Below are 15611 nucleotides of genomic sequence, written 5' to 3' on the forward strand. Positions count from 1 at the left end.
AATGCCGTGTTCATGTCAGAGAAAATATGTTCAGAATTTCATGATATTTAAATATGGAAATTGATACTTCCTTTGGGTCAACTGCGGCAATATTTGGTTGTTTGTTGCTGCTAAAAATGTCGCGTGAGGTAAAATGCGGCGGAGAGACGACGTAATCGTTTTCTTACCATGAGCTAGCAGCGGGTGTTTTGATGTGTGCGGGCGGGAAAAGACGACAAGTCAATATTTGTTTCTAATATTACGACGAATCTGAAAAGTCATGTTGAACTCAGCGGCATCAGCTCTTGTTAACATAGACCCAGCTGGGACAACCAGAGATGAAACAATTGGCCGAAATTTAGCAAGTGAGTACAGCAATATTCACGGAAAATCTGAAAGTGTAAGAGAGCAACTTCAGTCTTTGAATATGGTCAACAGAGAGGATACGAACGACTGGGTAAAAATGGGCAGTCAATCTAAGACGAAAGAAGATGGATCTGCTAAGCGTTCTCAACCTGTAGGAAATGTCACACAACGGAAGGAGACAAGTCCAGGAACAGAGAAGAACAAGAGAATTCTTCCGATGACGCCAGGAACTACAAGTACAGCAAGTAGTACTGCGATGACCCCCAAGTCACTCTATTCAACGCCAAGCCAGTCGGCCCCCTCGACAGTATCTTCGTCTGAAAAAACAATCTCAAAGCGCTCAAGTACTTCTTCCTTGAGCAGCGTTAGTAACACATCGTCTGTATCATCCGAGGGGCCCGAAGACGAACTTCGCTTAACTGACACGAAGCAAACTCACATAGTTGTGTACAAGTTCGTTGCAAGACATGATGATGAAATTAATTTAGAAATTGGCGATGCGGTTCATGTGGACAAGAAGTGCGAAGATTTGTGGTTTGAAGGGATTAACCTACGAACTGGCAAGGCTGGGATATTTCCCTCACGTTATGTTTCTGATATTCTACAGCAGACTTCTATTCAAGGCAAGCATTGATTTCTCTTCAGTCACAGTGTTTCCGACTTTAAATCCTCTTATTTCACCCTTTTGTTTTTGTTCAATTATTTAACAAAGTTGTTCCGTGGGGGCCGGGGGGGGGGGTGTGGTTGGGTAGTTGGGAGAGGAGGTAGGTAACAATCATGAAAACACAAACAATAAGTGCAAATTTCACCACAAAAATGGCCTTCCTTCTCTTCTGCTTGGGTTTTCATTGTGAGCTCATTGTGTGATGTGAAAAGAAAATATAGTGCAACCCGCATAAGCACAAGGTGATCAATAGAGAGGAGAAGTTGGTACATCACATTGCAGCACATTTTCTGGATTACAACCAACTTTAAAGCCGTAAATGTGGTTGCCATGCCGATCAGTGATGAGCCGAAATCAATTAACTGGGGAGAGAACTGCGACAATTCTAAACATGCATTTGAATACGTCTAATGGGGAGTCAAATATGTCACTGTGGCAATGACAATGAGAATGTCAAAAAAGCAATAGGTTAAGATCAGCAAAACAACAGCTTTACATGTGCAGCACACTTTTTGTACATTTCTTTGCCATCACTGCACGACTACGACGTTAATTGCCTAATTTCATGTTTTATCGTCCATGTGTACATGCGACAGCAAATTTCTCTTTCTTCCCCTACAGTATTTAATAGACAAAGTGAGAGAGTTAAAATAATCACGCTGAAGTTTCAAAGAACGTGAAGTGGCTTTTGGGTGACATTTTTGCTGCTGTGGCCCTCGTGGTATTTTTTGTTGAGATCCAGAAATTTTGCCACCATGGTAACATGATGTCACACTTCTCCTCACTATTTTGCCCGGGCCAATAAAAACATTGGTTCCAGCTTTACTCATGTGAAGGTGCCTTTCCACAATTTTGATACAAAACAAATTCAAGTTTTAAGAATAAATTTTTGCTCAAAAGTTTTATTAAACCAAAAAATTTAAGAGGTCCTACAAACAGTAGAGAACTAGGGTTTCAAAAGTGACCACTTAACCGTTTAAGCCCTAAGAGTGATCAGCATCAAATTCTCCTTGTAATACCAATGCTTTGTTAAGCAGGGTGGTCATGAGAATTACAGATGTGATCACACAAAATAAATTTTCTTGATATTTTATCAACTTCTCCCAACTACTTCTGAAGGAAATAAATAGGGGCAAGAAATGAGAATTCAAATTTTGATCTTAGGGTTTCAAGGGTTAATGGGCATATAAAACTACAAATATGCATATACAGTTGGTACTGATGAAAATAGTTGTCGGAGAAAATCTTTTATTTGTAAACCTTTTCATCCTAATAACAGGGTGTTCATTAGGCATCCTTGATCAAAGAATTTTCTGTTTACTTATATATGCATAATTCTCAGGCAAGTGTCCGGTAACCTTTGACTATTTTACATTTAGACATGGAGGCTCTTACAAAATCTTCTCCTCTAACATTACACCTTTCTCCTGCTACTCGAATTCTTAATGAAAACCCTGCAACAATAATAATAGTAATTCCAGGTAATTTTTAATAATTGCCGACCTAGGGCAGTCCCCTGTGCATTTTTAGATCAAAATTGAGACTGTCAGGTCTATTAGACACCATGACATTTCAATTTGGCTGGAGAATGGGATCTCCCTCTTACCTGGCAGTCGATTCTCCAGTGCTTTATGGCACAGAATCCAGATTGATATCTAGCATTATCCAGTGTGCTTTATGAATGCCCTGTCTATTATGCCACAGTTAATATTTGGTCAGTTAACGATTTGTTCCATGTGCATCTCTTTTTAAATATAGATAATTCAAATGGAGCACAAGTAAACCAGTTCAGTGTCAGGTAAAAGACATGATAACATATTTAAGAATAAAATAATTACATTAATCAGCTGTTTCGTGTGGCCAATCAGTCATATCATTTTTATAATATCTGGATATTCCATTATGAAGGTGATCCTTACCACTGATATTGGTCATTAAAAGTTTTTTTAGGCAAGAGGAGTTCATTGTTTAGTTAAATGGGACAAGAAAGAAAAATTATTTTGCAAAAACAATTACGTAACAGTGTATCATACACAGCAACACATGTACAATAATTTACAGGTAGAGATGACATGATTAGTGGATAAGCAGCATGCAGAGAAAGTCATGTCCGATAGCCAGGGGCTAGTGGATTTTGCTATCGGGCTTGTGATTTTTGCTCTTAACTTGCCCGATGGGCAAGTGCTGTTTTTTTGGGAAATACAAATTACAGAAGGATTGTAATCAATCCTGCTAATCATAAAGGGTTTTGGGGCCAGTTGAAGTGACTTGTGGGCTAGTACATGCCAGCTACAGCTTGCCCAAATGGCAGGATGTAAAACTGACTTTCTTTGCACCTTGATAAGTGAAATTAGTTTAAGCTCAATAATTATAGCTTTTATCTCCATGTTATTGTAGGTTTCTTGGGTCGGTGGAGGTGAATGGATTTAAGGGAAATGAAATCATATGTGATGCTATGAGACAGGTACTTGATTTTTGTAATCTTTTAAAAAAAATTTTTATTTTTTTTTATTTTTCCCAATGGTATGAGGAAATACCTTTTCTCTCCTACAACTTTTTCGGAAGGAATTTTGTACCGAAAGTCGATGATACAAGGGAACATGAAAAAGACACTCTCTCTTTGTGTTTCTAGCAATGTTTTGCCTTTGCCTGCACTCCACTATCTGAATGCGTAGAACAGGCTATCAGGAAGAAGAAACTATGTGTTAATAAATTGTAAATTAACGGTACCAATCTTAATTTAAATATTAGCATTGCTGACCAAATTTGCTTATAACCTTGCTTTTTATAGATTGTGAAGCAGCATCAACTGACTTCAACAGCCAGACCACCTGCTTGTATACTAGATGTAACTGAAAGAGGAATTAGGATCACTGAACACCCTGTGGCAGGGCAGAGAAGGGTAATGGAATCAAGCATGACTGTATAGATTCTTAGTATTAGACATTCTTCTCCTTCTGTCCTCAAATGTTTCTTATGGGTGGAGTGAGAAGAATTTGTTCAAAAATTCAGAGACTTTAAAATCTCTGGTGCACTTGTCTTTATTTCTTCCCCTCCCAAATTATGTGGCCAAACCCAAATTTTGACAAAATTTCCAAATATCATTTTGTAAAATGCTTAACAGTGAAAGTTCCACCAAAGATGTTTCATTTGAGAGTCGTACAGGGTGGCCCTCTGGCACAGTTCACAGACCATAAAACAACTAATCACTAATCACAGATAACAAACTTTCATTTCAGTTTTTGAGTCACATAATCAGCAAAGTAATGTTTTTTTATTTTACTCTAATTAGGTAAAGCAAAAAGTGGCAAAAGAGTGTCTGAAAAAACAACTTGAAAGTGGCAAAAAGGAAAAGCAAGACTGCAAATAGCAACTTACAAGAATTCATCATTCTCATTTGTTGCTTTATTTATCTTCCGGAAGTCTCAAAACTGAAAATCAGGGAAAAATAAGTAATAAAAGTTTTTCTCGGGGCTCAGACAACCTTTTGGTCAAGGGTTCAAAAAGAATAATTATTGAATTCACAATTCGCAAAAAATAAAATCAAGTAATTACGTATCACGAAAATACACCTGTACAGATGTACGACCCAGCTCTAATTTGAGTGGCCGCACCATAGGATTTTGACAACAGAGTCCAACGTTAGAACTACATAACAACCCTCCATCATTCACTCCGGGAATGAAAAGGTTAATTATCAGGATTAATTTTTAATATTATTTTTATCAATAATTTCTTATTAATACAGTCGAACCTCTCCACAGCAGCCCAAAAAATTCCCATTCATGAACGCTTCACTTTTGACCAACAGCTAAATCTATAATTTTATAAGCTGAGTTTTGCCATGCGGCAGCTCAATATATGCAACATGCATTTAGCTTTGGATTAGGATGGAGTTTATCCTTCTTGTCAATTATTGTTTCAGGATTCAGCATCCAGCAAAAAATCAAGAAAAGGCAAATTAGGAAAAATATTTGAGAAAGAGTCAAAGGTTTGTAATTAATTACTTCACATAACCGGGACATTTTTTATTTAGTTATGGCCACGCACCCTCTAATTAAATGTTTTCATTTGCCTTAGTTTTAATTGGCTGGTTCTTCAGGCATGTAACTGGGTTGTCTCTGGGACTTCAAAATAGAATGCCTGGGATTTCTTAGTCTTCATTTCCCATCATTTTTAAGGTAGCAAGTCTTGAACAAAGATTTTTTCTGCATTTTCTTTTTTCTTTCCATCAGTTCATCCTTATTTTTCCCCGTTTAGCGTTGTCCGACTTACCCAAATTTTTCGCATTTTTCAAAATTTTTTTCTTTTCATCTGACCGACCGATCCCAACTAAAAAAGGGAGGGTGGCCTATGGTGGGAGGCGATAGGGACGACTCAATTTCACAAAAATGTGGGGGATTTCTCGTGATAATGCTTCTCAGCTTCGCCGGCTGCTCCCAATTCTAACTCGGTAACTCCATACGTACTTAACTATGTATTGATAGTATACCCCTTAATTGCCCACTACGTCTTTCATTCATTCTAGGAACCACCAAAATCACACTACTTTGCGCTGAAGAATGTTACGTTTTGTGGTTGTCATCCCCATAATGCAAGGTAATCAGTTTTAAACATTTTTAACGTAGAAGCGTCTAATCTAAACAGGTCAAACAGCTTTTGTCAGCACGTCTTTTAAGACAGACTAAACGAGATAGTATGATGCACAAGAGTTTCTTCCAGAAGCTAAAGGGTGATGACGTTTATTAGAACAAAATATTTAGTTTTAAAACTACCGCAATAAAAAAGCCTGCATCAGCATGACCTCAGTTGAGCACTTTTGTTTGCTTGGTTACTGAAATTTTCCTTTGTTCCGCTTGCAATTTCCCACAAGCCTGCTAGAAAGCTTTCCTTTTCGAGTGGTGAGCGAAGCAAGCCTGATGGGGAACACGCCAGTGAGCGGCGTGGCTTTCGCGTGCCGCTCACGCGTGACTTCTCGCGACTACCCCAAATAGGAGATTGGTAGCGGGCTAATTTACCTTCTTTTCATCGATTTTTACAATCTTTTTCGGATGTTTCCAGATTTTTCGCTTTTATTACAAAACATCCCGAGGATCATCGATTTGCATGTCACGTGTTCATGTCGGAGTTCTCCACTGAGCCAGTCGCTAGTGCAATTGGGTAAGTGAATATTCTCAATACTTAATAACGAAACTTTAACAATATTTCTGCACGGTGTGAAGTCACCTGCCAATTCACCCCAGTAACTGTGGTAACATAACTACCAAATCGTGGTTTGAAATGATGTTGCACAGGACGATGTCCATCATTTGAAAGGAAATTGAAAATTAGGGCAATTGAGTCGCTTAATTGATACATAGTTAATTGAGTGGAATGGTTATGAAACCCGTCAGACTCCTTTGTTATATGTTTTTGTGGACCTGAAAGTGCACAACGTTCAAAAGAATTCCTATCAATTTGATGGTATTGACCAATAAAAACGTTGCATTAATTTATTCCGTAACAATTTGCCAACAGAAAACAAAGGATTGTGCACTTTCCGGGTGCTTCCAACATAAACTGCAGCACTGTTGTTTTTATCATTGATGTTTGCCGCTTTTCATAACCAGTCTCCTCTAATAACTATGATTGATAATGGCGATAATGCAGTGATTATGGTACTGAAGATCATGACTATGATGGCAATTTTGATGATGATGATGATGATTATGATGATGACCATGATTATCATCATGAGTTAAAGTATTAATACTAGTAACTGTCTAGGCTACGAATCAGAAGGTCAAATTACTTGAAACCAAGGTTTGGTCACTGGTGCATCGCTTTTCTACCGATGCAATGCATTTATCTTTTAGAAACTAATTACCTCGTTTTGGGTTCTTATTGATTTCTTATTGTATTCTTCATCCTGTTGTGTCATAGGCGCGCTTTCAAGAAGTTTTACGCTGATTTTCTCGACTATCAAGCTCCTGTAGAAGACTTCTACATTGAATGACAACTCGTCTTACTTGTAATAACATAGCTAGATAGCTGACTAGATAGAGAAACTTAAATTGAAGTGGAAAGTAATATTTGGGATTCTTAATTTTGCATTTCTATCCTCTCTGATTGACTGAAACTTGTCGTCTTTATCTTGACCAATCATGCAGAAGTTAAACAGATACCAATTGCGGCTTGCCATTCTTCGATCCGGCTGCAGGTTTCGGTTTTTTTTTTATTATTCAAGACGTTTATTACTATAATTACAAAGAACTAATTAAAAAGAAACTAATTACAATGTTCTAAACAACCGCAATAACAGACATACTTACAATTATCTACATTTCACAATTATATACATTACAGCCACAAAACAGCCGCGCAATTGTTGAATGAGGCTTATTTTACAAAGAATTAATTAATACTTAATTATGTAGATAAAAGAGAGATTAACACTTAATATTTACAGTACACTCTGAAATAAAACAAAAACACAAACACACATACAAAAAAACAAAACAATACAAAAAAAAGTGTCTATAAATAACTGTCTAACTCCTGATTGGTTCACTACAAAGTATGTGTCTGTTTTGATTCGCCAGAGTGAGCGTCGGCTTTGTTTAAAAGTTATCAAGGGAAAACATTTTATTATACAAACACCAATGAAATACCAGGTGAACTTTCGCGCGAAAACATGATACCTTCACACGTGAAGCGCCGAGAGAAAAAAATAACGTCTCGGGAGCCTTATCAAACCGTAAGCACGGTTTATTTCATTTTAGGTATTTTGGGAACGGACTTCTGGAACCAGGGTAATATTTTCCTAGTTGTGTGGTATGTTTTCGAGCCCGTAGGAGGGAGGAAAAATGCCAGTAAAGAGTATAATATCTGCGCATATTAACTACCAAAACATTCAATGAGAGAAATATAATTCCACTTCATTAAAACACAACATACTTTGTTCATCCAGGCCCGCCGTTGTTTGCCTCGTCTCTCTTGGGGAAAAACCTGTCAAACAGGGATTTTGCTCTCCACTACAGGTCAGATAGAGGATTTCGTTGTATAATACTGTGGAGTATTTTGCGTTTTCCTCCTTTCCTTATGTGGCCAAATGACTCAACAGTAGGTTGATAAATACCTTAATCGCTGCCTTTATTTGTATAAATCAGGCAATCAAAATATGGATGGGAAAGAATTTCAAAGATACAGAAATGTTATTTCTTTTCAAAAGCGGGAACAATCCGCGTTATGATGAATGTGTATTTTTGTAAAACAATGATGAATGTCAAGAGAGGATCCTCTTTTGTGAAGATATACTTTATAAAAAAATAAACAGCAATAACATACACTATGAATAATTCATGAATGATTTTTTAAAATAGCTTAGTAACAGCAAAGCTTTTCTGTGTTGCCAGCCATTTGCCGGCGATCTTAGTTTAAATTATTTCGAAATATTTAGCACATTAAATTAATTTTGCTATTTGTAGTATTCGGTGCTTGTGGTACTAAGGATGAAAAAAACTAGACAACTTTGTTCCTATGTATTACTAATTTTGCTCGTTTTGCAACGCTTTTTCTTTTGAATGAATGGTGTTTTGTAACCTGTTATTTTCCGATAGGTGGAGCTTGATGTTCGAAACCCCGATTAGACTTATCGTTCATTTGGCGGAATTTCGAAATCAGAGATGTGAAAAGTTCCTAGTCCAGGGTAAAAAACACCCGTTGTTCAAGCACCGATTAGTGTTTCGATTACTTTACTCCGAAAGGACGATTGCAGCTTTAAATCTCTCCAGGAAAATATATAGAGAACATGGAGATCATGCAACGTAAGCTCACAAAAAATTTAATCGCTGATTAATCTTTGATTAGCGCTGGGTTTAGAACAACAATAAAACAAGAGATATATGCATAATTCATCTAAAGAACTCCACCAACGTGATTGATCTGGTTTCGGCTCCTGGTATGTAAGAGTATCATGTGACACACAAATAACTTACACGTTGATATGTCGTATACTCACTATCTGTCTTCTTATTGGCTAAGATCCTGCAGGTGATTTTGAAAATCTGCTAGCAGAGGTAGACCTGAGCGCGCAATGCATGATTTCCAGGAACAATTCAATTTCAACTGTGTCCCGTGCGACGGTGTGTTTGTCGTTATTTTCTTCAAAACAATAGAGGTTAAGTATCACGTTTACGTCAAACGGCAAGCACGAATTTCTACCACGTGACCAAGTTTCCTCGTTACTTGTCGTTTGCTGTTTATTATTTCTACAACTAAATTTTGATATATATACTTTATACTCGTTTTGCTATCTCCGCCCGCAAATAGCAAGAGCTAGAGGAGGCGGGCGGAGAGGAAAGGCTACAGCAGTCATAAATATTAAATCAAAAGAAGCTGGGACGATTATATTGCAAAGTAAACTAAATAAACTATGTGGATAAATAAGAATTACAGAAAAACAAGCTAGAGTTACAAAATAGTGTTACAGAATGGAATTACAAGACAAATTTACTAGTAAAAGAACCTATCAATTATCAGTGTATTGAGTCGTGGCTGCAGAATTTGCGATTTTTTGTAGCAGAATGGGCACTTTAACATAATCATCCACTGCTCCCATTATCGAGAGCAATAAGTCAGTAGTTTCACGCAATTTTTCATCCGTAAAAATTGTTTTGAGCCGTTTTTAACTGCTCGTTTTCTATATTGAGAAATTCTCAACTTGAATCTGACGTTTGCCGCATACGTGAAGCTTCAAAAAACTCTCTAATTCACGTTAAATCGTAGGCTCAGTCAGTATACAGCCATGGGTGTCTCGATGCGCCCGCGGTACTCTCCACCCCGACTAGCGGAACTGCCACCAGTAGTGAAGTCAAACTTCAAGTCTTATTACACTGAATTGTTTTTTTTTTTGTTGTTTAATTCCATGACATTAGGCCACCATTGCGGAAGCAAGTAAAGATTAGCCCCGTCGTCCTCTCACTTGGAAGTTCGCTCTCCTCTCATCTTTGGCTCGCCACCAACCTATCTCAGTTTCATCATCTCGGGTGGCGATAGAGCAAATACGCCTGCTCTGGAGGCTATAGTTTCAACGATCTGGATTTGTTCAATTCAGTTGAAATAAACACACATATTATTTTAATACAGCTTGGTTCTCTTTCATCACCTTTCTTGCTTTGATTCATTATTTTTGGCCTTTTGTTTCTTGACTTTCTTCGTTTCGAGGAGTGTCACCACAGGTAGCCCAAGCTCACTATGAGAGCCCTGAACAACATTATCCTTCTTAGTTAATTAATTATTCATACACAAAGAAAATTATGAGACGTTGTATGGAGAAATATTCTTTGCTCACTAAGAGAAGAGAAACCTTCTCTTCTCTCTACTGTCATCTGGGTGAAAAACTGTAGCTCCAAAAAAGGCCTTAAACAGTGCCTAGGAGGTCTGAAATGCAGTCAGAATACAAAGAAAAACAAGAAGACGCTAAAGGTAAGCTTCAAAGCGATATTCAATGTACATTTTGCTAATTTAGTGAGCAAAGAATATTTCTCCATACAACGTCTTATAATTTTCTTGGTGTATGAATAATTAATTAGCTAAGTAGGATAATGTTGTTCAGGGCTCTCATAGTGAGCTTGGGCTACCTGTGGTGTCACACAAGACGTTCGTTTATGACTGAAGGCCTTAAGATGGCGTGACCACTAAAAAACGTCCTTGGGTATTGAGACCAGGACGCGTGTAACCAAATGTTGTATGAAACAATCAGTTCTCTGTAGCTTTAATTCTTCACTCCATTAAAGTATATTTCTTCACATGTTCATGTTTTAGAATTCTGTACTCTGTTCTACACTTAAAGGATTCATCGACATCAATTCGCGTAAAAATTCGATGATCTACACTCAATCCACACAGTTGATCAGCTCCACGACTCCGAACGACTACACAGTTCTAAGACTCTCGTGCAAAGCTCAGTTTTCAGATCAGGTGACGAGTTTTCCCGCCACAATGACGCAATAATTTCTAACAACGCGTCCGAAATATTCTTTTGAGACCTAAAAAGAAAATAAAATTCCACCCTTGCTTATATAACGGCCGGAAAGGGACGGAGGCTAATCAATTTTAATACTTGTTTTTTTCGAGAAAGATGTTCAGGCTAATTTTGCACCTATGCATAAAGGCTTTACAAAACTTGAAAATATTTTGCACCCCTAATGCACCTATCAATGTAATGCCGGCGGGGGGGGGGGGGGGAGGCAGGGCATAGGGTGGGGATTTGACTTTATTCAAAAATTTTCAATCAAATTCCCTGCCCACGGGCAAATCCTTCCAGTCAAATGCAACCAAATTTCCCCACCCCGGGCTGCACATTGCTGTCAATCCAAAGGCAGAACCTAAGAAAGGCACAATAAAAATATCTCTAAATAAAACTCTGCAATCTTTTATAAACGTTGCTGCATCACCAAAGATACATGTTCCTGTTACAGCTGCAATTATACGTTTTAACCATAATCCGTGTTACACTGCGTAGAATACATAAACCTTTAGGAGAAAGTCCACATTTTGTAAGTTTAAATATACCGTTCCTAGTAAAAGGTACAAAGAAAGTCAGTTTTATCAGTTTACAGTGAATGTAGCGAATAAGCCATACACTAATCAATTGTACTTGCAAAAATCGACTTGGTTTCTCTTTACTTCCGTTTACTTTGATACCACAGTATTTTAAGAGGTTCAATTGATCACTAACACGCTAAAACAAACGAAATTTGAAGACAAAACAGTGAAATCCATTCAGCCTTCGCTTGTTCTCATTGGCCTCCATGATTTCCTGATCTTTTCAAACCGTACGGCGCATGCGTGAGGCGTGAAAGCGGGAAACACATGTTCGGTCTCAGTTTTTTTTGTCCGAGTCGGCAGTCAAATATCTCGACGTCGGGCGAAGAAAGATTCAAATATCCCCTCCCCTGGGAGAACAGGATCAGTCAAATGCCCTACCCCAGACAATCAAATCCCCACCCCATGCCCTGCCCCCCCCCCCCCCCCCCGCCGGCTTTACATTGATAGCAGGTGCATAAATAAAGAGCATAGTACTGTAGAAGCTCAGTATGTAACAAGACGCGTGAAGAGTTTCACGTACCTGTTACTGTTAAGGATCAAGGCGCGTGAAGTTTTTTTATATACAACTAAAACTTTTTTTGATCAATTTTTCAGTGTAAAAATTGTTCATTTACATAATAGTTACGTGGAAAATTGTTGCTTTACAACATGTGATCTCACGTTCTTTATCAATATTTAGCTTTCTGTCTAGACAGAACGTGCCTTGAATAAACGGGTTGATTTCTGGATGTATATTAATGTTCGCACTATTGTCTCTTTCTATTGTATGAAGTTTATTAAGTCATTGTGTAAGAGCTAGGGATATTCTGGTCAGTGATAAGAACTGAAGTCTTAAAACATGATTGGGAGGCGCTGTCGGTTGATTAAGGTCTTTAAGGAAAACCCTTTCTTGGTTGAAATAAGTGATTAAGCCGGAAACCACTGAGCGATAAAAAATTCAAACGTTTTGCAGTCTAGTGGTTTTCAGGCTGGAGGCTGGTGTCAAAATGATTAAAAATGGTTTCCATTATTAGTAAATAATGAAATAAGGCTTATTCGTAAGTGGTCGATCACCGTTTTAAACTGTAAGTTTCTTTTTAATTGTGTAAACGCATACTAAATTAATTCATTTTCTCAAACAGATGAACTATATTGGACAAAGCTCGATGATGGCGCAGATTGTTGCTGCAATAGAGTTTTGGGGTCATTTTGCTTGCGAGTTATAATATTTTGTGTTCTCTGTGATGAATTCTGGCTCCAGCGAATCATGATTTTAGCAAACATGGCGGTACAGCTTTTTCGCCAATTAAAAGCCACTGTTCCCCCAAAAATAAACGGATTGACAAGACTGTTAAAGTACACTAATGCATTTGCAAACACCAAAGTGTCTTCAAAATGTGTCCATCGACCTCCTTGACCGAAGTCATGCCACAGCCACATAACGTGGTAAGGAAGTAAACAGATCGCAAATACCACGGCGCCAAATAAAAACGTTTTCACGATCACAACGTTGCTTCTGGATCGCTTTCTCACTAGTGCCTGAAACTGTCTATTGCCCGGACCTTGTTGTTGGCTAAATTTTCTCATCCTTCTATCGTCCGAATGTAGTCTGCATCCAATACACGCATAAGCAGGAGCAATCACGCCTAGAGGGGTCGCGTAGAAAAGCAAGAAAACGCCAACGGTAAACATCTTTGGATGGTACTCGTTGTGCCACGATTCACGACACACACCATCTTTATGTTCGAGTATAACAATGTAAGGTGCTACAAGAGCAACAGATAAACACCAAACCGCACAAATAACAATCTTCACAACGTTTTGAGAAAGCATTGTTTTGAAAGGAGTCAAAATAGCTCTGTATCGCTCAATAGCCATACACGTTAGAGTTCCCACAGACACTGCAGTAAGAACAGTTTGGAAAGGCCACACAACTTTGCACATGAGAGCGCCGAAAGGCCAGCGTTGAAATAAAATCACAGCAACATCCAGCGGGATTCCAACTGCACAGGTCATAAGATCAGTAAAGGCGAGATTAAGGATCAGATACTCGCTAGCATTCCGTGGCTGTTTTTTCCTTATCATAGTGCCACACAAAGCTAAATTTGCAATTGTTCCAAAGATTGTTATAGCAGTGTAGAATGTTACTTGAACAATAGCCAACGTGTCGCTGGAAGTTAAACTTTCCTTTGTTGTTCTGTTTGAGTCGTTCATTGCAATCGATGTCAGTAAGATACAGAAGAAGCTATGACTGAACGGACGGAAGCAAGCAGATGCTCCCAATTAGATAAACTAAACACTAGACGATTTGGAAACGTGAGTGGAATTTCTTAATCATGAATAATTTTCAGTTTAAATTCAGTAAATTTGTTGGCCAATTGAATGAACCTTGGGAAAAAAACCGCAAGGTAAATTTATCAAAAATGCAAACCATGCTGAGGGAATAACTCTAGTTTAGCTGTCTCATTATGCAACAATTCATCCTAGTTGACAACATTATCTTTGTTTACGTTTTTCGCTCTTTTTCCTGTAAATGTTCAATGAACGTGAAACAAAGCTGACGTAAGGGGGTGTAGCAAAATTGAGTAGAATTAACACCAACCATTGTACTTGCTTATCGCAAAACCACACGAACCACAAATAGCTAAAATGGCTTTAATGACCAGCAGGAAAATTAAAGGCTCTAATTCAGGTTTTTTTACCGTCCAACAGGGTGCTCTACACTACAACATTTAGGAGCCTTAGCTAATTCCATGTAAGCCCCGAGGCGACGTAAGGTGCTACCGTAAGGCTTAAGGGAAAGCAGCGCATAAACTCGTTTAGCTCACTTTCTTTGCATCATTTGCGACAAAAACGCTGAAATGGGTGGCGAAGCTAAGACCTTGCGTTTGAGTTTTTTTTTGTTACTCCCTCTCTGTTTCCATTTGCAGGTGACAGGAGCGGAATATTTCGTTTCGTTTATTTTTTAAGTGTTGCTGAGAAGGGAAAAAAGGCGTTTTAATTGTTCAGTATGCTCGAAGTTTTGCATATTTATAAAAATATCCTACTGAGTAAAATCTAGTACATGACTGTCCTTCCTTAGGGGAACGTGTTTAAAAACTCACATTATCCTTTTACTTTTCTGGGTTAACTTTTCGAACACTGTATCAGCTTTTGTTGTCTCTCGTCATCGTCTGTTTCCGTAAGCTAACCTTAATATCTATGCTGAAAAATTTTCCCCTAGGGTACTCTCAACGTGTATGTGCGTCGGCGAAAGGACACTTTTATTCAGGATATGAGAGTGCACATGCGTTATTAACGTTATTGTTCTGTTGTAATTGACCAAAGCCATTGACCACATTCCCTGTTCATTGCCTGTGAACTACAACCAGTAGTCTCTCTTGCCACCAGCATTAGCCAGGAATTGACGGAGGAACGTCACTTTTTATTTTAGTATGAAGCTATATTTTTTGCTTTTATTTCAAACTCATTTATTTCATTATAAACTCACTCATGTGTTATAAGCAACTAAGCTAGTAATAGAGCAAAAACCTGCAATCTGATGCAAGTATATTGCTTGGACTTGGACTTGCCACAAGTTTACCTCTGACACGAGTTTCACAGCAGAAAAATTGTTTTAATTGTAACTTTTTTTACAGTATTTTGGATTCTATATAGCTAGATTTCCTCTTAGCATTATTTTTGTATATTTTTGTATTTTTTATTTTCATATCTTCGTATAATTTTTATTCTATTATATTTATTTATTTTATTATTTTTTTTTTTTCTGTTTTGATATGTACTGTGTTTATAGTAATTTGGCACGTTCATCAAGTTCTGTTGAAATGTCTTTGTCAGTGAAACTGCTGAGTAAATAGAACACTTCTTGTTCGTCCCCTTGTGAATTACTGTTGCAAACATTATATCTATTGTTTTTTTTTGTATGTGAGAAGCAGCCGATCAGGGATATTTGTCATACCCTCCTGTAATCTTAACCCTTTAAACCCTAAGATCAAAATTGGAATTCTCATTTGCAGCCCCTATTCATTTCCTT

At 37.9% G+C, this 15611-nt stretch overlaps 2 protein-coding genes across 2 annotated transcripts; one reads left to right on the forward strand and one right to left on the reverse strand.

The window, feature by feature from the left end:
- Positions 1-24: 24 nt before the first annotated feature.
- Positions 25-8458, forward strand: LOC140935548 (C-Jun-amino-terminal kinase-interacting protein 1-like). The gene is made up of 8 exons (XM_073385108.1): positions 25-968; positions 2768-2807; positions 3407-3473; positions 3801-3911; positions 4935-5000; positions 5538-5608; positions 6071-6169; positions 6932-8458. The coding sequence occupies exons 1-8, from the start codon at positions 260-262 to the stop codon at positions 7002-7004; spliced, it is 1236 nt and encodes a 411-aa protein (XP_073241209.1). The 5' UTR covers positions 25-259; the 3' UTR covers positions 7005-8458.
- Positions 8459-12179: 3721 nt separating this feature from the next.
- LOC140934931 (galanin receptor type 1-like) lies at positions 12180-13800 on the reverse strand. The gene has a single exon (XM_073384486.1). The coding sequence runs from the start codon at positions 13790-13792 to the stop codon at positions 12713-12715; it is 1080 nt and encodes a 359-aa protein (XP_073240587.1). The 5' UTR covers positions 13793-13800; the 3' UTR covers positions 12180-12712.
- Between the last annotated feature and the right edge of the window lie 1811 nt (positions 13801-15611).

This window comes from Porites lutea, chromosome 4 (assembly GCF_958299795.1).
Source record: "Porites lutea chromosome 4, jaPorLute2.1, whole genome shotgun sequence".
Lineage (NCBI taxonomy): Eukaryota > Metazoa > Cnidaria > Anthozoa > Scleractinia > Poritidae > Porites > Porites lutea.